Raw genomic sequence first — 24,254 nt, 5'->3', positions numbered from 1 at the left:
AACATCTGAAATCAGGTTTTTATAAGCCATTGGCATTTCCAGTATTTCATATTAAAGTAAGTCACAAAATAAACACATGAGTTATTAAAAAGAAATACTAAAACATTAAAACTATTTTTTATAAGAGTAGGAAAAATTTATTGAAGGAAAGAAAGCTTCTGTCTAAGAGAGACGGGGGGGGGACCTGAAAGTGGTTTGCCCCCAAAACATTAAAACTTTTGAGATTACAAATTTGGATTATACTTTCTTTTCAGAGGTTATTTTCAAGGGGTGTTGATCTGACTTAGGGGATAGACACATATCTAAAGAAATGAAACAAGGCCAGGGATTTAGCTCAGTGGTTCTGCCACCTGCCTCACAAGTGCAAGGACCCGAGTTCGATCCTGGTACCAAAAAAAAAAAAAAAAAAAAAAAAAAAAAAAAAAAAAAAGAAATGAAACAAGTGAACCAGTGTGTTTCTCAGGGTTTAAAACTTTTTTTAATGTATTCCAGGAAGGGTTGTTTTTGACTGTAATTAAAGTTTTTTTGGATTAGAGAAGGCTTCAAGAATAGATACTCTCACAGCACAATTTTATATATTTCATCCAAGAATATTAGGGATGCACTGTGATTTACATAATTCAAGTGTACTGGGTGGTAGTAATGATTAGATTTAGAATTTTGAAACTATAGATGAAGTGTCTGTATTGATTTGAATTTTGGAGGCATTGCTTGTTTATTGCTTATCTAGTACAATGTTGTTTTAAAACTAAGATGTTGATTCTAGTGGTTGTAAACAGTTGAGTGTTGTTAGCATACATGGTAGGATGCTAGAATTCAACAACAGAGGATAAGGAATTAATCCTTTCAGGAGTTTAGAATCCTGTGCTTTCAGAAAAATGTAAAATCAGCAAATAATGGCTTTCAGAATGTAATATTGCTGAGACATTTCCTGTGTTTCATGTACCTAATATACAAATCATTATATGTCATATATTTTAAGTATTTGATATTTAACTGCTTTATGGGGATACGTGTTCAAATGTATTCTTATATTTATGCTTTTTCTTTGTCTTTTTTTCCTTTTTGATTATGGTAGTTTTAAGCCACCCTTTCAGTATCCCCCAATCCTTCCCTTTAAAAAATATTATGTAGAAATAAAAAAGAGGTTTTCCTTTTAAAGCTCATACTTAATGATTTCTTTGAAGAGTGGTGATATGGTTAGTCATATTTTAAGTAGAATCAGTGTATTAAATCTTGAAGGCCTGAATTTTATAGGAAATGTTGAATTAATATTTTGTTTTACATAAAGAGAAAAGACTACAGATTTTTGTCGTTAAAAGCAAATTATGAATCACCCTATACACTAAAGGCAACCTTTGATCTTTTTTCCTCCATAACAATGGAAGAACAGGTTTAGTTTGGATAATTAAAATCAGAGGACTTTGTCCATGTAATCTTCCATATCCAAATATTTTGACTACTACTACCAGCAAGAATAATCTTGATTTATGTGAGTTTTTCCTTCTGGCAGCCAAGAAAATGTGAGGAACTAGAACCACTGCCCACTAATACCCCTTAATTTGTTTAGTTTAAATAGAGCTTGTTAGTAATTTGCAAGCAGATGTTCTCATCCACTCTTATTCTTTCATTTTCACACTAAGAAATTTAAAAAGAAAAGCTGTAAAGGGATGTTATTCTCTTTAATAAATTAGAAAATGAAACCAATGTTGAAGAAAATAGCTGTCAGTGCACTGAAAAAAATCAAACCAAACAATAAACAAAATGGATAGTTTCTGCAGAATGATCTCAAGATTTTGTTTACAAGAAAATTTTATTATAAATGTTGCATTTTCCCCTGTTGGGGATTTCTAGAACATTGTTTTTAACCTTCATACCTTATAATTGATAATGGATAGTTTCTGCAGAATGATCTCAAGATTTTGTTTACAAGAAAATTTTATTATAAATGTTGCATTTTCCCCTCTTGGGGATTTCTAGAACATTGTTTTTAACCTTCATACCTTATAATTGATAATCCCTTCAGGGGCACTAGATAAAGAATGAAATTTATTTGAAATAAAGGCAAAAATTTTTAGTGCTTGGCATAGTATGGTTTGCTTTCCACCTTTTCAAAGCCCTATTTATAATTTGGTCAACATTTTGTTTTTATTTGTCCTGTGAGAATCATTTATGGTGTATCCAGTGTACCCTAAATTCCTTCTGGGGCATTGGCTGAGTATGTAAAGGGAAGAGTGCCACCTACTGAGTCACCAGTAGTCACCTTCTTAGCACCTGGATTTTGCAACAGAGCAAAAACAAGCCGTCCCTTTTGGCAGCAATTAACTAATGTGCATAAAGTTGACTTGAGAACATATAATCTCAAAACAGAATCAGTCTATGACACTTCTAAGATTTTTTCTTCTATAAATAGAAATATGAACTTGTAAATAAAAGTACCCAAAGTTCATAGTGTCAGATAATACAGTCAAATAGTATATTCAGGTAGTCACATAGTACTTGTTAGGTGAATTAGGAAAATTATTGGCCTCTTTATATTAAGTACATAATGTCTTACTCTTTGTTGGGAAGGAGTTTTTAGTATGACTTTCCATTAAAAATATTTGTATCTTTGATTACTAAGTAAGGTTCTTTACTGTTTTCCACAATTTTTATGGAACGTTATCTTTTGTTTCTTTTGCAAAGAGAAATCTAACTATATTAGAAAGTGAGCAGTATGTGAAAAATATCCAAGTCTACTGATATGAGCATTAAAGAATGGATAAAAAGAAGGTAAAAATAATATGAAAGCCTCTGGTGATTTGAAACACAGTTCAGTTTTCTCTCATAAATTTAAGAGTAAGTGTCATATATGGATGATAAAAATGGCATAGGCTAGGTTTTATATACTCATTATTCACTTAGTTTGCCTTTTTCAATTAAAGCCGAGTCTATCTTTTTCATTCCATTGGGTTTACATTTCTTTTTCAATCATATTCTAAATACATAATGATAGATGCTGCCTAACAGAAAATATAGTGTAAATCTCAACTAATGTGTTATTCACTCTGTCTTCTTTGAAAATGTGTGGTAAAAAGATTTTGATTATTGTAAAGTGCTGTTTATCAAGTCATCTTTTAAAGGTTGAAAGCTGGCCAGCCATATCTTTCAATAGCCCAGCTTTCTATCAAAGTAAATCATTTAATCTTCCAAAGCTAATATTGAAAAATTTGTGGGATAATTAAAAGACTCAGGTATGTTTTACCAATGGCACTGCAAGAACTGTGTTTGCTCATGTATTGTTCCTTGTTTGAAAAGTCCACAGTTCTACCATAACCGATAAAAGAGCTAGGTAATCAAGAGAAAGACATTGATCAGAACAATCAATAACTTTTCAATTAGCCCTTTTCCAACTTTGGGAATTTGACTATCGATCTACATGTGCCTATTTTTTTTTCTCATTGAGTTTATTGGTACATTTTAGGTATACAGTACAGTTACTTTCATCATTGGGATCTTGTACCTTTACATGACAGGTCTTGGTTCTCATTTTTTCCCCATACCTCTGCCCTCCCTTCACCCCCTCCTCCCTTCCATATTTATAAAAACTTTATTTCCATTTTTCATTTTCTCATATTTTTTTCTTTTCCCTTATTTCCTTTCCCCTACCCTTCCCACTTCCCCTACACCTTTATCCCTTTTCTTCCTATTACACATTGTCAATTATACCATTAGGATCTTATTTACAATTATAATTTTTCACACCAGAGAAACTATTTGTTATTTATATATGTGCCTATTTTGATTGATTTTTATATTTTCACCAGTGACTGTTTGGTCAGACCATTCTCTGCTGTAACAGAGAAATGTCTTTTTTTTCTAAATACGTTAAAGCTTGGGCTGGGATCCTTAACATATTAAGTTTGGTGACAGCATATGTCAGTGAATACAAAGCAAATAAAGTAAAAATAGATGTGGAATTAAATAGTAATGTTATTTGGGTTGCTGTATAATTGGTTTTTACCCTTAATTCATATGGGGCCAGCTCCTTCCTCTGTATAATTCAGGCAATCACAGAAGATGTGTGTGTATGTATGTATGGACAGGGAGGAATTGAGTGGTTTTGGGGACTAGGGAGGAAACCAGGCGTGTTACCTTTGTGCCTTGTTTACAACTTCAGGCCTCCAAATCCTCTCCCAAGCTGTTTGGTAGTAGGGTGTGGTGAGGATAAGTGGTCTTTTAAGAATGAGAGTTCATGGGAGGTGCACGACTCAGAGAAGCTGATAGTTTATTTTATTTTTGGCAAGAAATTTTAAACTGTTCTGACCTTGTGTGGTTCCACATTTTCACTGCATGCTGTATGTGGAAGTTGGTAGAAAGTAGCCTGTGTGTGTGTGTGTGTGTGTGTGTGTGTGTGTGTGTGTGTGTGTATTAGATGCTTGCCCCAGTCACTCTGGATTCTAGATGAAGGTGGGGTGGCAGTTTCTTGGGCTGCCTAGTCTGTCTGTCCAGGATGCCTGTAGGTGCAAAACAACAACAAACCAAAAACCAAAACCAAACAAACAAAACAACCCACAAACAAAACAAAACAAAACAAAAAAACAAACAGAAAAAAACAAAACTTGGATAGTACCATTTGATGAGTCATATGTTAAGTGTTTGCCTCTTAAGGGCAGAGATAGCTTTTGACAGTTTTCTAATTTAAATTTAAAGATTGCTGAGCTAGAACATGTCATCTTTCAATTTTTTTCAGACCTGTAGCCCTACCTACAGAGCAGTTACAAGTCTGATCTTTTCGTCGGCCTTCATGGCAATTCCTTACAGCTGTGCTCGAAGATAAGGCTTACTCTTCACAATAGAAGGTGTAAAGGAGCAAAAATCACCACCAGTTTAATTTTGTCAGAATAACTTTTTTCCTAATGATGACTTGGTGGGTGGAGGCTGATGGATCTCTGTGTAATTCTGGAGTTAAATGTAGGTAGCACAGACCTGAAGTCCTATGGTTTTAGGGCAGGGACAGTTGGACTTGGTGTCGTGAGGTCACCCCCTTTCTTTTGCCTCCTTCTGGGAGCTCCGCTTCTTTCCCAATGCAGGAGTCCTCGCAAGTGAGTGGAACCCCCTCCCTCGGAGAAAGAGGAATTCAAACTCACCAGGCCAAGGGGCAAATGAGCAAGGCAGGCTTACCCTTTTCTTTTAATCAAATTAGGATGTTTTCCCGAATTACAGGCAGTCCGGAGTCAGTGAAATCTACATATTAACCGAGGGACACGACCCCTAAAGAAAGGTAAAAGAGGGCCAGCGAGTTTCCTAGTTTACCACGCTAGCTAGTTTGCAGTTTGCAGAGCTATTTAGAGCACAATAAAAAGCTTCAAATCTCTTTTCCAACCAGCCAGAAGAGCGCTTGATTCACCCAAGACTTTTATTGCTTGCTTTTGAAATATTACCCTGGCTTTGAGCTACAAAGCCAAAGATCCAGCCCCATTTGTCTGGCGCTGCCCTAAACTCAGCTCTCCCAGCTCCCAGCTCCTCAGAGAGGAACCCTGGGGTTTAACCCTCAGAGGGTCTAGTTTTTTTTGTGGCCAGAGATGGAGCATCTTCTTTTCCAGCCTTTGCGCTGGGGGAGCACCAGTCTGCGCTTGCAACGGCACGGGCGGAAGGCTGCCGCGCGTCCTGTGCCGGGTCGGGAGAGGCTGTTTCATTTCATTTGAAAATTAGCGTATAAAGTGTAGATTTTAAAGAAATAACAGATTTAAAAAACAACCAAGTCGGTGAACAACCAGTAATTAAGATTGTTGCAGGAACTGCTTCCAGTTAAAATTATTTGTTAAAAAATTACAAATATCAAAGCAATTCCTACTTTCCACATGTCTTTTTAGAAGTAATTACCAAAAATTTCAGTTGTTTCTTAAATTTCTTTAGTTTTCTTAAACTCTTTTCTGGGAAGGTTTGGGAATAAATTAATTTAAAATATTACTCTAAAAGTATAGGTCTTTTTCCTCTCCCCTTGAAAAACAGATTCTTCCTGCAGCCCCAAACTCAACAAAAATATTTTCACAAACAGAAGCATCGATCAGTATTTTATAAACATATTTAAGAGATTTTAAGAAAATACATCATAGAGTATTACAGCCTTCTTTATTTTCTGAATTTTTGTAGAACTGAGATGACTTTTTAGAGAAATAACTCTTGGGTTGTAATTTGTTCTGTTATTGCTTCCAGAGCTAGAAAATAGATCCTGTTTGTTTAAACTTGGATTGTATAATGAAAATGTAAAATAGGCAATTAAATACTCATGGAAGAGGGAATTAATGACAAACATTGAGTGAAAATAACATTAAGCAGACTATTCACCAGTCATTGTGCCAGTGATCCTCCCAAGTATTGAGTCCCTTTGGAAGAAACAATCAGTGATAGGATTGCTACTCCTTCCCTTCTTTTTTTTTTTTTTTTTTTAGGAAAGTTACTGTATGGATTCTCAGGGAAGCAAATGATCTTTTCCATTTCAGCTGTGTGAATGTCCAGAGGTTGCTTGCTTGCTCCTCTGGGTGCAGTCTACTTCATAACTTTCATTATTTTGAACTCACGTGAGAAATCTGGGTCTAATTTGCACTAGCTCTGGATTATGTCTCTCTGTCCCCTCTCCAAAGTATGGGCAACTCAAGGGAAGAGAAGCTAGGATGCTTTGCTTTTATCTCAATTTGATACTTGCTTTTAACATATTAGTTGCTAATGGACTTCAAACCAGAAGTTCTTTGAAAAAATTCCTACAAAATTAACTTTTTAATTCTTTCATTTGTCATATTGACTTAGGGAAAGATTACCTTTATATATTTATGCTAAATATATAACAGTTTGATCACCTTTCCTAATTGGATCAAAATACTTTTGTAATCAAGAATTTAAACTTGATTACAAACATCTATCTTATATATTAGGTTTTAAATAGATAATTTAAATATAGTTGAGAGATTATTACATTTCTTTGCATGACCTAAAAGTTGGGATACTCTCATTTTGACAGTGTGAATTAGGAGATAGTAATTAAAAAAGGAAATTAAAATATACATGAATCTCTTCAATATGAAACATGGATGATGTATAGCCATGACTACTTTAAAACATTTAAAGTATACTTTAATATTAGTTCAGATGAGTTTTGAAATTCTGAAAATAAAACTAATTTAAATTGTACAATATTTCATGAACAATATGAATGAAACTGTTATAGAAATCAAACCAGCAAGGATGTCTTATAATTTTATATGAGAGAACCAGACAACAGAATAATTTAGTTTACTAAAATTTTATAACAGTCTATGGGGAAATGAAATATAAGGTTATGGAAATCTTATTTCTCATATACTATATTTTTAAATAGTGGAAAAATCTATTTTCTACTTCCTTCATGTGAGAAATATTCCAGGTGGTAATAACAGGGCAGGAAGCAGGAGCTCATAGAACTACCCAGAGTGGGTGGGGCAGATAGCAAGCAGGAGGGTGTGATTTGGGATTCTTGGCTAGAAGAAAGGGACTTGTTTTTTTCTTTTAAAGCATTAAACGTTACATATACTTAAATATATTACACTGGGAAAAACAGATCATTGCCAGAGACATTAGTGTATATTGATATAATATTGTGAATGACTTGTGCGTATAGGACATTAGAAAATACTATAAAAGGTTAGTGACACATGCATAAAAGCTTGGTGCTGGTTTTTATATGAGATTTTGTTTATAGGATACTATAGTTTATTAAAATTTGTGAGCTTCTTCCTGATTTAATGATGCCAAATATCCAAATGCTTGTGTGCTGAGCATAAATGCATTACAAATTTTATTAGCTAAGTGGTGAACAGATTTGTCCAACTTATCGCTTCTCAGCCTTTTGGCTAAGATCAAGTGCAGATTTGTCCAACTTAGTATTTGAAACATAACTTCAATTGTTATGCTTTGGTAAATAACTAAAAAAATTATACATATATTAATACTTATATGAAGAAACAATCATTGTCCTATTTGTCTTCTCAAAAAACGATTTCTCTAATTTGTGTCCTATTTCTTATATTTCATGGTTTAGATGTTGAAACATTTGTAGCAGATGTACTAAGAGGGGAAAATTTATCCAAGAAAGCAAAGGAAAAGAGAGAATCCCTTATTAAGAAGATAAAAGATGTAAAGGCTACGTAAGTCACTTGCTTTTTATTACTTATTTCTTACTTAGAAGGTACTGTGTAATTAATATAATAAGGAATTATCATGGAGTTAAATTTATTATATTCTAATTTATTGCTGTTATATATTTTAAAGGACAAAATATAGTTTTTAAACACAGACATGTTTATAATATTCTTTTATAATAGTTCTCAGTTATGTATTTTTATAAATATTCTAACACTATGAAACTTTATTTTTATTATCTGAGGGAATATTTGGTTCAAATAAGATATAGATAAGTGGAGGATTTTAATGGAAAAATGGGAAATGCCTCAGACACTGAAAAAGAGAATCCTTTTGTTATTATATTAAAGAAATAAAATATACGTTCCAGGTATTAGAGCCATACCTGTATTTAACTACTCTACTTATAGATCTTTACAAATTTATTACAAATCCTTAAGCCTTTTGAAATTGTAATTTCAGGACAGGAAACAGCTTTTTCTCTACATGTATGTTTGAAATACAGATTTTGGATAATTATTGCTACTGATTAGACCTTGTTTTGATTTTTCAACCTCATTTTAAATTTAATGTTCTTTATTTTGCAGATATCTTCAGGAATTTCAAGACAAAGGTAAACTTCAAACTTGAATTTTTTTCTTTCATGAAGATTTTCAGTGGGATGAAATTTGACAGTTGGAACCAAAATTTAAATTTCCATACTACATATATGTATGCATTTAGACCTTCAAGATGAGAGTGCTAGCTCCCCCTGCTGAGAAAAAATTAAAAAGCATATCCAGAATCTACTCTGCAACTTTCTGATACAGAAATCTTATAAAGTTAACATTCTTAGGTTTTGTATTTCTTAGAGTACATTGTGACAGAAATTTGTTATGATAGTGTATGCCTGAGTTATTCTTGGAATAATTTGGTTAAGCAGTGGTGAGTTATCAACCCAATGCTACTTAACACCGCAGCAGGAGCAGAAGGGCTTATGGCTGCATGCTCATAGCTAATGTATTTGAAGGATATGTTAAAAACCGTATACGTTTTTTGATAATATGAATAAAATATTTCTCAAAGAGTTTTTATCTTTCTTGTGGCTCTGTTGTTTTGAATAAATGTGTACCTTAGAGAGTTTTAGAGATGGGGGTTTAGTTTTACTTTATCTTTGAAGTAAGGAAGAGTGGTAGTAAACTGTCTTCTTTTAAATTTTGGAGACAGCTGCTTAGCATGCTGAAACCAGATTAGGAAAGGCATTTGAAGTTACTGCTACTTCATATCTTCAGTTCCTAAGGGAAACTGGGGATGGCCCTTATTTCCATGATGCTAATTCATAGGTCATGACCTACAGCTTGTGGATGCTGGTATAAGGGTCACAATATGAGGTCAGTTAACTTACACAGAGCTAGGTTCTAAGTTTTGGAGAAGAAACAGTGTGGCTTGTGCTAACTGGGATTAGCAGGTCCCACAGAGTGATTCATATTTCTGTTAACTGATAAATGAGAGGATAATGACAGTTCAATAAACCAAGTACTTAACCAGAGAAACCTAAAATCAGTTAAAAGGAAGTCATAGTTTCTTTCACACGGAATTACCAAAATAGTGGGATTGAAGGGGATGAGAAAAGATTTTTTTCTATATGAAGATTTTTAACACTTAAATAAAAAGTAGAACAGGAAACTCCTTTCCCTACACACACACTTTCTTGTGCACTACAGTGAATCCTAACCTATGAGCTTAGCCCTGTTGCATTTTGCTTGGTTGTGTATAGAAATGAATTTATGCATTTAATCATGTTAGCTTTTATATAGTGTACTATCTATGCAGCAATATTATAAGTTACATTCTGTCTCTCTTCTTAAAAGACATATTTTATTCCAGTGATTATTTATTGAACTCTCATTGTAGCTTAATTATTTGTACATTAAACAATTTTAAACTAAGAAAGTATAATAACATGAAGTCATCGTATAATTGGATGTGGTTCAATAATAGTGTAGGAACTTTCCCTTTGGAATTCTGTTTTAGAACTTGTTCAGGTGTGTGGATATTAAAATTACATTACTGAGATGCATTCTTTGTCTCCAAAGAGAATGAAAATTTATATAGTATTTGATAGAAATTGAAAAAATGATTCTAAAATAAGAGTTCAGATAATACAGAATTCAGAGATTCCCTATAATCATTTTCCTCTGAATAGCTCATTTGTAGTTCAATACTGCTGTATTGAGTTAACTAATCTCCAAGAGTGCCTGCTGAAATGTAAGCCTGTGGATAAATTAGATGTGTACCTTGGAGAAATATAAGAAGCTAAGTAATTTTATGCCATTGTACCCTCAAAGTATATTCAGCTTTGTTCTGAAAAGATATCTTTCTATAGTTTGTTAGAAATAGTAAAGGGTTCATACTTAATAATTGCAAAGTAATTATTCAAGATACATCTCTTTTAATACTAGGAATTTATTATCAGATCTCTACAATGAGTAATTCAATATTACCTATGTTTTGATGGTGGTGGCCCCTCTGTCCCTACATTTTCCCTTTTGGGCTTTTTATTGTCTGCATCCAGGGAGAGCTGCAAAGAATTCCTTTTGGCTGTTCTCTCTCTGTGTCTGTCACACACATTCTCTTTTTGGTCAGTATAGGGCCACAAGTAAACTAAACTGTTTTCCTCATTTTTGTCTTTATAGCCCCATTTTAAAAAGATGCTTTATTTTATTAAAGTAACAGTTGAATACCATTTTAAGACCATTATTGGGGGCACCAAGTAGAGAGTTCTTAAATAAAATTATTTAGTTCAGATTTATTAATTTCTAATAATTCGCTTATTAATTTCTTTAGTGTTCACTGATATCTGTCATTCTTTATTTCTCATTCTAATTCTTTGTCCTTACTTGACAGTTTCTGATCCTGAGATTTAACAAAATGGAATTTACAATTTGAAGTAGTTCAAATCTTAAATTAATTGAATTGATATGATTATTGAAATAGATGCATGGATCTTAGTTTTTTTTGCATTTCCCCTTTTTTGTAACAATACTTAGTATCCTCAAACACTTGTTTTATTACAGTGTTCCTAGATAATTTTGTCTACTAAGCTAACTATTTCCTTGTTATTTACTTTATTTACACAGAAAGCTACTGTTTTAATAGCTTCCGTTTTCATTTCTTTAATTTATTAAGATTCTTCCTTAACTCCTTAAATTTTCTGGATTCCCTGTTGAAGAGGTCTGACCAACTGTAATTTAAGAATAATTATAAATTGTTTTTTTGAATTTCTTAATTTTACTTGTAATTAGGGAATATTAAAATCCAGTCAGAGTACCTTTTGCTTGGTCTGTTCCTTGTTATTTGAAATATTGTATATTTTATTCAGAGTAGAGACTTTCTTCTTACTTCATTGTATTGTGCGAGATTGAATAACTATCAAACCATAGTTATCTGGTTTCAGTATAGCTTGTAGAGTGTCTTTTCCTGAAAGTAGGCTCCATGCACTGGAATAATGATATATGATTATTTTAAATTATTCTCTGTACATAACAAGATCATAGTTCTCGTAAACATGACTTCAAATAATTATTTTTGTGACAGAAAATATATTACTGTTTGAGTAAAGAATTATCACTGACTGAGCATTGGTTAGTATTTTATAATATGTGAGGTACATTATAAAGTTTTACTTACACTGTGTCTTGACTTTAGTCTCCTTTTATTTCAATGATGATTTCAGTGCAATTATAGTAGATGTTCAATAAACATTAAATCAATGCATATTCCCCAACTTCATTTATCAGGGATATTTAAGTTAATTCTGATCTATAATTTAGTTTTCAAATAATTTTGAGGTAATTATAAATTATTAAAAGAAAGGCATGGATAGTAAATGAGACAAATATTTTGCAACTGGTTTTCAAATTTGTAAAATATTACTGTCTATAGTTTTAAAATGTAAATTACTGTTTTAGATGTTACAGATACAAAGCTCTCATTTTCTTCTTTAAAATATCTTTTCCTATTAATTGTAAAATTTTAAAATAACTTTACCCTTAAGACTCCATTGATATTGTTAAATATGCATAGGTTTATGTAAAAATAAGTTTTTCTTTAACCTTCTCATTTGTCACTTCTTAAGTTTATTAATGGACTAAACCACTTTTTAAAAATAGCAAGATTATTAGGTAGGAAGGGATCCATTTTTGTTTGTCCTGATGGAATCTTTAAGAGTAGCAGAAAGGCCAGAAGCTTGTATGATGTTTAATTTTCTTCCCTTTACCCTTCCTAACGTGGTATATTTTCTGTTGAGAGTTAGCTGCGCAATGACATCTGAGCAAATAACTGGCAGTTTTTTCCTTCCACTGCCCTCTTCTACCCTTACCCTTGTGCAGATGTGGTAAGCATGTGAATTACAGGGCCTGTAGTGGAGAAATCTGTATCCAAGAGGCTTTTGGAAAATGCTTTGCTTATTTTAAAGCTCTGGCAAAGTGTGGCACAAAAAGTTGTTCTTATTATTTGCGTACTGTAAGTTAACTTTCCTGTTGTAAAAGAATTAAGGGAAGACTTTTATGTTTTGGTGATCTGTTTCCTTCAAAGTCTTAAGAATTCAGTTTTCTTTAAGAAATTACAAATTAAATGTTTAATTTTAGATATGTATTTAGCTGTATATTATTACTTGAAATCTTAGGATGGATAAGAAACTGACTAGAGAATTAGACATTAATTATTTTCTACTTTTACTCCCAGGTTTGTCTTCACGCTCTATACAAAGGAATGGCTGCCATCTAAATTATATTTTATTTATTTATCTATATATGTTATTTTCTTTTAAATTAGCATTTAATAATTATATATATGAGGTACAGTGTGATATTTCAATATAAAAATGTTAAATTTTAAGTGTATTATTTAGTTTTATGTTGTGTTTAAAATAGAACTATACGTGGAAAAACAAGCAATAAACGGTAAACTGCCTTTGGGGTGGTGGAATTTGTGAGTTCATTTGCTGTTGGACTGCATCTCTAGACATTTAGAAAAATGTTAATTGATGATGAGCCATATAAAAAAGAATGGCTAATAGTGATTTGTACCTATTATAAATTTAAAAATAGTTATCTGAGAAATATGCTGCTGTGGTATGATTAAACCTGGATTTTGTGTGATATTTCAATTGCCACTGAAATTACAGGAAAGAAGCCTTGGATCATTGTCTCTTAGACGGTTAACTTTGTATCGTTAATTAAACTTTTGAAAGTTGTGAGATAAATCAAATGCTTTTCTAGGGAAACAAGAAACAGTATTAATGAGCAGCAACCTCATAATTATCCTTGTGAGTACATAACAGGGACACATTCATGTCTTTTCTTTGTGCAATAACTTTTACAAAGAAGTATTTTTAAACTGATCATTAATTTTATGACCACAGAAATGAGATGCAAAATTTATGCTGTTGTCATTGACACAGGCTCAAGGCACCACTGACATTATGTGTGATAGTAATAGAATAGCTGGCAACTAACTAATGATTCTGTAGACATTTCATTTGAGCATGTTTTTCTTTTAGATGTCTGATTAGTCTGTAATGCTTTCAATTATGTCTTTAAATTGTATTGGATACATTTACCTGATGCCCCGTTGTTGATTTGGAGTTACTTTTTTGTATTACATAAACACAAGTTGAGCATTTTCTTTTTAATTTATAGAAGTCTTTGCAGGTATATCTAAAAATACTTGGCCCCTGGGGAGGAAAAATGCTTTGCACTACTCAACAGCGACCCCTGTGTTCAATTAAAGCTCCTTATAAAGCAGCAGCTTTCATTCTTTATTGGATTGGATTAGGGACAGGTAAATAAAATGAAGACCACGCTGAAAAGTGGTGTGTTCTTCCAACTTAATACAGTGGTTAAAAAGGGAATACTGCTGTACAGATACTATATGGATTCTTTACTTTCTGAGTGAATTAAAAAGACAGTCCTTTAGTGGATGGGGGAAAAAAATCAAGCTAGTAGCATTACTTCATTTTGTTAGCTGAATATAAGTATCACACTATTTTAAAAATTATTTCAGTTAACTACAGTTTTTAGAATGGATAAGTTGAAGATGATTTCACCTTATTTTATTTTTGTGATATTTGGGAATGAATTCAAGTCTTTCATGCTGAACTATATCCCCAGCCCTTTTCTTATTTTTCATTTTGACACAGGATCTTGCTAAGTTGCCTAGTTGCCCGGGTTAGGATTGAACTTGCAATCCTCCTGCCTCAGCTTCATAGAGTGCTGGGATTACGAGTGTACATCATTATGCTCAACTGTGAATTCCACTTTAATAAATAATCTGAAAAAAACATTTCTGTAGTGCTGGGGATCAAACCCAGGGTTTCATGCATGCTAGATAGGTACTCTACCATTGAGCTAAATCCTCAGCTCTGAAAAGTATTAAAAAAAAAACAAAGACACATGTTTTTCAACATGTCAGTGACCCACTTTTGTAGAGTAAATGCTGTTATATTAAGTATTATTGAGTTTATAACTTTAATCTTTCTGCTATCTGTATGGATATCATTTATACATGTCAAAAGTACATAGATATTCTGAGTTTATAGTGTATATATACACATAAAATATATGATGGATTAATATCCCTCAGGTTTTCAAAACTTTTATATATTTTTTTTTTGTTGTTGTTGTTTTTGTTTTTTGTTTTTTGTTTTTTTTGGTACTGGGAATGAACTCGGCCCCTTGAGTTTACCATGCAGGCGGTGGAACCACTGAGCCAAATATCCGGCCCAAAACTTTTATGTTTTATGTCCATTTCTATATAGACTTTAAGAGATTTAAGCCTTAGCAGCTGAATTTTTTCAAAATCATTTCCGTATATTCTTTGGTTTTATTATCTTTGTAGTCATAACAGCATAAGTGCAAAATTTTGATATGTGTTTGAAATATCCTAATGTCCTTTTTTTATCAGAAGATTTATTTTTTGGTGTGTGGTATCAGATAACCTTAGAAAATTCAAACCATAAAAATTCTTTCTTTGTTTAGAATATTCTGGCAACTAAGAGTAACCGAGAATTTTGTGATCTCTATATTGTATGTTTCACATTCTATCATGACATGTTTAAAATAGTTTTAATGGTTCTTTATGAGGGTTTTTTTTTTTTGCCTATCTTTGAATTTAGAGTGGTTTTCTTTTCATAAATGTTATAAGTAATCATTTAGTGCTCTGAAAAGTGCTTTGGCTATCTCAAAAAAAAAAAAAGACAAGACTTAAAGAATGAGTAGTACTTCTGTGTAATCTTTGGAATTTTAATTGGGGAAGAAGCATCACAGTTAGTGTACTTAGTGGTATAATCACTAAGAATGACAAAATAGCCTTTGTTGTATTCTGTTCTTGTCTTCATGAGAGATGTTGTATCTACATTTTCAGGATAAGGATGATGATTGTTTATGCAATAGCAAAATTATAAGGAAATGAATATTTAATTTTTAAATTATTTTGACAATGCTGTCTTGAGAGGCTATTTCCTCTACCAAGAATGTACTGAAAAATAGAATGACATCCAGGAAATGGGTGTTAGAGGATAAGACATCATTTTGAAGATATTAGTGGCTCTAATCTGGATCTACCCAAGCACTGCAGCCCAAAGGTAATACTGTAGGTATTTCATCCAGAGTTCTTGTGAGATTTTTTTACCATGCCCTTTGTGTAATCCCTGAGGCAGTTGTTTTTTTTTCTTCAATTGTCAACAGTTACATATTTAATATAATACATTTTTACATTATTATTGAATTTCTGAAAATTATTGGGCTGACAAATAGTCGATTCAGTGTTTTAAAAGTTTTGACTGAATATATGGAAAAAAAGTGAAACCACAATTTTTTTTCAATGGGGATTAAAATATCCTGTGTTTTTAAATGAAATAGTTATTGTTCCGTTGATATTTTTTAAGGGTTATTTTGGGTTTTATTTTATGTTCCTTCTACTTTTTTGTGTACTGGGGATCGAACATGGGTCCTTGTGCTTGCAAGGCAGGTGGCAGAACCACTGAGCTAAATCCCCAGCCCTACTTTTTGAATTCTTTATAGAGACTATCACAGTCTGTGACTGTATCTGTTTGTGACACAAATAAGCAGTTGTTTATTGACCTTCAGAAACTCTACTATATTTACAAGGTATAAAAATGTGATATAGATTTAAATTTAAGAATTATTACAGTAAAAGACATTGCCATTAATCCCCACTGAAATACTTCTCCTTGCTTCAAACACACTTACGCTATCTTTCTTGCCACTTTCTGAAGCAGTTCTAGAATTTTTTCTTGTGAATGTCTTTAGTTGTACTGTTGTGGCTGCCTTGATGTCTTGAAACCATTTAAAGCTTTTGCCTTTCATGTTCATTTTGACTTTAGGAAAGTGCCAGAGTTGCATGGTACCAGATCTGGTGAATAAGGTAGATGAGGACACACTGTAATGTTTTTACAAGCCCACCTTTCTGTTGGGTGGCACTTGGCAGGAGCATTCACTGTGTTTTGATCATACTTCATAAAGATATTGAGAAAGGACTTCCAGAACTACTTCAGAAAGTGACAAAAATGATGGGATAAGTGCATTCAAAGTGAAGGGAAGTAGTTTTAGGGGTATTAATAGCATTACATATTTTACTGTAATAAATTTTTAAAAAAAGTTAATGTTCATCATATTATTTTATCACCTGTTGTACATTACAATGAAATAGGCTAAAATAGGGTGTGCTTTTACATAGTTCAGAAAGTTTTCTTTATTTCTTATGACAGTGACTGAATTTAATAGTAAAATTTACCGCTTCAAACAAAGTAACATAATTTTAAATGGCAACATCATAAAAGATATTTCTCTGATTCTTTACAGGGGATGCAGAAGAGGGGGAAGAATATAATGACCCTTTTTTGGGGCCTCCAGATACAATTTCCTTAGCCTCCGAACGATATGATAAAGATGATGATGCCCCCATCGATGGTATGTGACATTTTCCCATAGTATATATCTCTTGACATTTTCACACAAGGCAATGCTATGTGTAGAAGTGAAGGTCTCATCAGAAAGCAGAAGGAGAGGCTTGGGTTAACTTACCTTTTCGAGAACCTTTTTGTTTTTGGGTACTGGGATTGAACTTGGGTCCTTACGCTTACAAGGCAGGCCACCGAACCGCTGAGCTAAATCCCCGGCCCTACCAGAACCTTTTAAAGAACAGAAGAGCTCTCTCTAGTGGTCCTAGCTGAGGTTTCCCTAAGTATGTAGTTGCTTTTTCTTTACCAGAATTTTTAGAAGAGTGCTTGCATCATTTTATGAATATTATTGGTAACAGTGTGTTGGTTAATTTAATATTATCAAGTTCTTGCTTAATTTTATTTTGCTTAACAGCTTGTTGTATTATTTACTTTATAAATAATGAAAAACCTTTTTGATCTATTTTTTGTACAAATTTCATATGAAATGAGTTCATAAAATATTAAATTAATTATTCTTACATTGCCTTTTCACATTGAGACAAATTTTTTATCAAATGCTTCTTTTAATGCACATTTTCATTTTTCTGATTGTCACTTAAAACATCTTGTGTTCTGCAGTACTGTGCATTTTGTATTAATTGAATTAGTAATGAAGTTGATTATCTCTTAATAATTTCTAAAAACCACTGAATGTTGTTGAAGTTATGAAACTTCTTTTAGTATAGCATTTTTCTTTTATAGCCAGTTGAGTGCATCTACATTATAGAAACCTTATAAGAGTGATATATAGTTATAAATTAAGAATGTGTATTGATAAATTAGCCATGCATATTAATTTGTGGCACTCAAAGTTTCACATAGAGGTAGAAATGAATAATGCTTTCTGCCACTATATGATGATCAAACTGTGCAGCTCCATCTCTAAATACAATTGCTGAATGAAAATATGCTTCTTGCAACAGAGCACTCCACATTTTATGTTATCCAGATTATTCCCTTTGGAAACATAAATTGCTTTTATGAGGTATAAAATTATGTCTATTGCAGAACAGGGATAAGTCAAGTACATGCATAAGTGATAAACATTCTAACCACTGATTCAGAACAAAACAATCTTTTTTTATATCCAGAACTTTGTACAATGTGTAACAATACTAATCATATCTATTTTATGTTGACTTTTACATTTAATTACTACTTTTAAAGGAAAGGATTTTTTTCCCTCATTTTTATTCCCTTTCTTTTATAAAGATGCATTTCTTTTCACTCACACTTATTATCCAAAACGGATTATTACCCTTCCTAGCCTCATCTTCAAAAGAATTTCTGCTAGAAAATATTTTATAATTGATAAAATAGTATTTTCAGGCACAACAATGAGTTATAATTTAAGTTGTACTATTTTTCAGACATTATTTTTTGCTTGGTAAAATGTTATGTCAATGAGTATGCATACATTTACATATACAAAATATATAGAGGGCTGCTTGTACTTGAGAATGAACACAAAGTATACTCAATAGAATAGATATACTCAGAATGTCTCAAAATAAAATAAGTATTTTGGTATACAGGGATATATTATGTGCACTCTTCAAAAAATTACAACCTAAAAAGAAATCCAACAGTTAAATATCTGTGAGAGCCAGAAATCTTCTACTGGAGTTTTAGATAAACTGTTATTAAATTATAGTAGATTTATATGATTGTTCTATTTTTGAAATAATTTATCATATATTTTCATAACTAAGTATACAGGAAATACATAAATATCATGAAAAAAAGATTTGTTGTTAAATTAGCCTATCAATACTTGAATCTTATTTAATGACATTTATGTATAACTAGATTTTTTTGTTAAATATTGGTGCATTTTTACAAGTAAGCACTACTTAAGTAGATTGAAAATTTCACTTTTGGTGTCATTCATTTTTGAGATATAAATAATATGGCTTTAATAATTTTACATTTGTTTCTAGGAACATTATATTCCAATTTTTAAGCTTCCATTTGGACTTTTTAATTTGTAACTATAAATTATATCTCTTTGTATCATTCTTTTCTCTCTACAACTTAAATTTTGTCTGTGTTCTCTTTCCTTTCCTGAATAAGTTTTCCTTTATTATGTGACCTCAGTCTAATAATGTATTAATTATAAAAAAGATAATACACTTACAATAAGTATAACCAGTTTAGTACAGGTCACCCGAAGGTCTTTTGTCAAATCATATTGTTGTTTTGTCCTTTTGACTTTTACCTTATGGTAGGCACTAACAAAGTACATGAACTTTGATGGATTATAAACTCTAAACATGATATGTATTTTTCATAATGATAATGTAATTTTCAAGGTACTGAAAAGGTCAAACCTGCATGTCTGTATGTGCATTCTAAGTCTGTCTTCCCTTTAATATTTCTTTTTCTCTGTTCCTCTGGTTCAAAAGTTCACTCAGTTCCCAAATGGCCACCTAATTTTCCAGTTATTCCCTCAAGCCATATGTGTTTTGGTTTCTTTATGGTTTATTAGGTACTGTAGGAAAGTAGCATAAGTTATATCTTCTAATGAAATTCAAGCACACTTCAGTGATGCTTTGATTTGATGGCTGGTAGCAATTAAATCACAGCCAAGGAGAATAATGCATAATCTCACAAGGTCCAGACACCCTATAGAAATTGAATGGGGGAGGAAAACAAAAAACAAAAACAAAATCTCCAAACCCTGCCAGACATGCTGTTTCCAACCTGCCTTTTTTTTTTTTATTGGCCAACTGCCTGATTGATATCAAAATCATAACTTGCTGCATGCTAACAGGCAGAGTTCACTTGTAGGTTATTGTGAGCTGATAAAGGGTTAGATGGAATTTTGATTTTCGCATTGGACCTTAGTGCACCAGATTAATGGAATTTCAATGAGAGACTCGAGTAGCCACAGCTTTGTCAGAGAAACAGATGGAGATTCTATAGTCATGTCTACTCATTAATACTAGTTGCCTGAAAGGTGTGCTGCTTCTCTATACAAAAGCGTTGATATAATTGATTTTTGAGTGGCACATTGAAGAAAAGTACCTTATTGATGACTAGAATTGTAACAAAAATGGTGACAGATTTTTGTGTAGCTTGCAACAAAAACATTGTATTTTGTAATTTTTTTCATCTTTCTCTTTGGAAACACTTTCTTATATACTTTTTTCATTTTCTGTATTTTTTGAAGAAAATATATTTTAACACTAATTGCAAAAAAGAAGAAATGCCATGCACAATTATCTGTTAGGAAAAAGTAAGAATTACATTTTACTTATAAAAGATTGCATGTCAGTTTTATTTGATATGGTAATATTGCAAAGAAATCATACTAGAAGTTTCATTTTTTTTTAGCTTTCTGTTTAATTTTTCTGGAAAATTAAAAAAATCAGTTTCTAGACTATCACAGATCACTGATAGAAGTTTATGGTTATTGTGTAGCTGGAGATATATTGTAGTGTTAGTATACTTGTGCATGTCAGTAATCAGATAAAGTTAGAGACGAGACTTAAAACATTAAAGAAGAATCTCCATTATTCATGTTACAATGTTTGGGCACTAAGGTGGTAATTGTCGGGTAGCTTTTATACACTTTACAATGACTTTAGTTTTCATTTTTTTCCATTCTGAAATCATTTTTCATTTATTCTCATCATTTACGAAAGAAAGCTTCTAACCGTATAGCATTGTGAAAAGTCCCTGAGGTAAGGTGAAAGGATTCAGTGAGCTAGAAGACATATATCGGCTCTGCTCATCAATGATAGGTCGAAGGATCCCAGTGGACATTTGTTACAAATCTGATTCAGTCCTAGACCATAATCATTTTGCGGATAAGAATCTGGAACCTCTAGGGTATGAATATAGGAAGGCTAAAATGAAACTGAAGATATAGAAGAATCATTTATTGTCCCGGTATTTTCCTAACTAAAAATTCCCAAGTAAAATCAGTCACTGAAAGCTGTGGGTATTGGCAGGGACATAGGTTGTTATGAAATAATACTTTTTTAGGAATGGAACTATTTTTTTAAAGCTTGGGGATTGAGAAAAATATTTTGATCATAATTTATGATATTAAATGAATTTTTTCTTTTTTGATATGTATTACTGAAAGAAATTTTAAATTTTAAATTTTAAATGTTTAAAAATTTGAGCTTATGAAACATGTAAATCATTTATTCCAAAAGATTTCTTAAAGAAGTATTGTCTCCAGGATATTTATAAATAATGAGCCTTCACGATGCATCTAAACAGGCTTAAGAATAAACTCATTAACATGCACACACATAAATTTAATATACCAAACTTTTCAGAATAATTTTTTGGTGTAAAGTTAGGTGTAACACTAACCAGTTCTTGTGAAAGCCAAATGGTAGACGTTTTCACTTTTGTCTGGGTATCAGCAGATTATGAAACAATGTTTACAACTACAAAAAAATTATTTCAGTAAAATTCTTTCATGTACCATTTAAGGTAAATGCTTTTCTTTCATAGAATTGATATTTAAAATTATGCTTTCAGTTCTATGAGCATTTAGATTAGTTTCCAACTGGAACATATTTTTCTGTATAACATATTAATAGTATACTTGTGGTTTTTAACTGTTTTGATTATTTTATCAAATTGCTAGCTTGTGTATATTTTAGCAGTGTTAGAATAATGATTATTTTAGTCTTCTCTGTTATGTATATAGCACAGTTTGAAATATTTTGACAGAAGGGAGGGGATTACAGTTTAGGGAAATGATAGAAAGTAAGGATATATAATTGGTAATTTAAAGCATACAGATGTAAAATGTTTTTATAGTACAAAAACATAAATGAGTAAATAAAAACAGCCATCAAGGATAATCTTTATAATGGTGGCACATATCTGAAATCTCACCCTGTGGGAAGCTGAGAAGGAGGATTATGAGACTTAGGTAGCCTGGGCTACATAGTGAGACTCTTTCGCATAAGCTGCTCCCCAAAGGAAAAATCTTTCTAAGTTTTTCTGCTACCGAATGGATAACTATATTAGAATAAAACAAAGTACTCAAGACTATAGCAAAATAGGCTAGATTAAAAAGAGTACAAAATAACATTTTTAAAATAATTTTCATAATTAAAATATTTTATTAATACATATTTACACAACTATTACATGCATCATGGGGAGTTGGTACATATGTATAACACATCTTGATTCTTTTTACTTCCCCTTTCTCTCCTACACCCTGCCTCCATCTCTTGAACACAAAGGTAACATTATGAAAACTAATGCATCTTTAATTTAGTAAAGAAGCACTTAATAAAGGCAATGAAGAAGGAAACAAGCTACCTGGATAGTGCAATGAGGGATCCAAAGATGATGAAGATAAAGCTCTTATTTTTAGAAAAATATGTAATTAAGATGGGAAGAGATGATAATTACCTAAAATAAGGTAATTAACAATCTAGTAATCTAGATTAAGGCAGATTCTAAATACAGTAAATACTATGCATTGTATTATTCTGTTGATTTGATCCATACCAAGGCAAATATCTGGTTTTATTGATTTTACTTTCTAATTTGTTTACTCAGCCTTCCATATGTTTTAGCAACATGATGAATAAACCAAAGCATAAACTTTATTCCTAAATTCTGATGGTTATAATAAATTATAGAGAAGGAGGCCTTTTATTTATGTGAATTTTGTGGGGGTCTTAAAGTTGGATGGAGTGAGTGGGAAAAGATCCAGAAAAGTCCAGAAACCACGTTTGCACATTCATTCCTGATAATTTCATGGTCAAGGACAAGCCTTTCTGGATTTTCATTTTCTGGTTTGCGCAGTGAAGTATTTGGGTATAGGATTGCTGAGAAGTTTCAGCACTAAATACTTGCATCCTTATTTCAGAATTAGTAAATTTAATGGTAGCAATGAGGTGATTTACCTGCAGATAGAAAGGTTTTATGGGTAATAACCAGTAGTGAGGTTAAGTAGGAAGAAGTAGATGAGGTTATGTAGGTAGGTGCACACTCTACAGTTGGGCCAAGTTAAGTAAGTTAGAGTTTACCTTTGAATTGGAAGTCATTAGGAGATCCCTGAAGCAACATGCAGATGCAATGAGTGCAAATGTGTATGTTGCCCTGGCAGTTAAATGTAGGTTGAATTAAGGAGTCAGCAAGATGAATGCTTTCTTAGATTATTTTTATTTAAAAATTTTTTTCTTAGATCATTTAAAAAATATTGACAGCATCTCTATGAGGGAGGTATTATTATTACTGTGGGACATTTGAGGAAACATAGGGACAGAAAGGTTTTGTGAGTTGCCTGTAGTCATATAGCTGTTGAGTAACAGAACTGGAATTTGAATGCATGTCTGACTCCAGTGATCATGTACTGCTGTCAAAGCCATTGCATTTCCGTGTTTATCAGCTAGGTTGATGCTGCTTTTGTTTCAGGAGATGTTGACAAGAGCTGAGTTTAAAGTCTTGTTACCACTGAAGACCTGGTTGAGTAGTGAGGTAGCTTATGTGGGTTTCCTTTTATCCATTGGTCTGAAAAACTTTTCTTTGGAAAGGGAGGTTTGACCGACTGGTGGTGAGCTTTTCTATAGGTAGCTTGCCTCCAAGGCCTTTTAATGAGGACCAGGAAAGCAGACTGGAGTGCCCCCCCGAAATAAATAGGACATTATTCAGAGAGTGTTAAATGCATTTATTTCATTCATAATTGTAATTTTTTTTTACCTTCTCCATGCTCCCCCCGCCATTGTTGTAGTGGATGTCTAGAACCACCTGACATTCTGCCTTGCTTTTCTCTGGTCTGTGTGCTCCCTGGGAGCTCTCCTCAGCAAGCTAGTACACTTTATTTAGAGAGTAGAATTCAGGATTTAGCTCAGAATCACAAAAGCCTTTGGTACCCGTTACTTCTGAGGATGGACCCAGTGGTTCCTGATGCTCTAATTATGTTTTTTTAATGAGTGACCCTCCTCATCATCCTATAACCCTGCTTATAGCATCTCTAAGGTTAGCACTCATTCTCTTTGATTTCCTCTTGACTTTGATGTCCTCTGTAGTATCCTCATTGTTACAGTCTCATTGCTTTCTAGTTGCTAGGAGTTACATAGAATTTTTTTTTTTTTTTTTTTTTTTT

The 24,254-nt window shown here is 32.4% G+C and overlaps 1 protein-coding gene across 2 annotated transcripts in view; it reads left to right on the top strand.

Moving 5' to 3' along the window:
* Skap2 (src kinase associated phosphoprotein 2) overlaps positions 1–24,254 on the top strand; it is a 166,220-nt gene that overhangs the window by 2,198 nt on the left and 139,768 nt on the right. For both annotated transcript variants that reach the window (XM_019208052.2, XM_010628269.3), the window contains exons 2-4: positions 8,057–8,162; positions 8,745–8,770; positions 17,022–17,129. Coding sequence is in view for 1 of the 2 variants with exons in the window: in XM_010628269.3 (XP_010626571.1) it covers positions 8,057–8,162; positions 8,745–8,770; positions 17,022–17,129 (240 nt within the window). In the remaining variant the exon portion in view is untranslated. The remainder of the gene's footprint in view (positions 1–8,056; positions 8,163–8,744; positions 8,771–17,021; positions 17,130–24,254) is intronic.

The sequence above is a fragment of the Fukomys damarensis genome, unplaced genomic scaffold (genome assembly GCF_012274545.1).
Source record: "Fukomys damarensis isolate Sample0158 unplaced genomic scaffold, DMR_v1.0_HiC HiC_scaffold_4, whole genome shotgun sequence".
Classification (NCBI taxonomy): Eukaryota; Metazoa; Chordata; class Mammalia; order Rodentia; family Bathyergidae; genus Fukomys; species Fukomys damarensis.
This window is presented reverse-complemented; position numbering and strand designations above follow the sequence as displayed.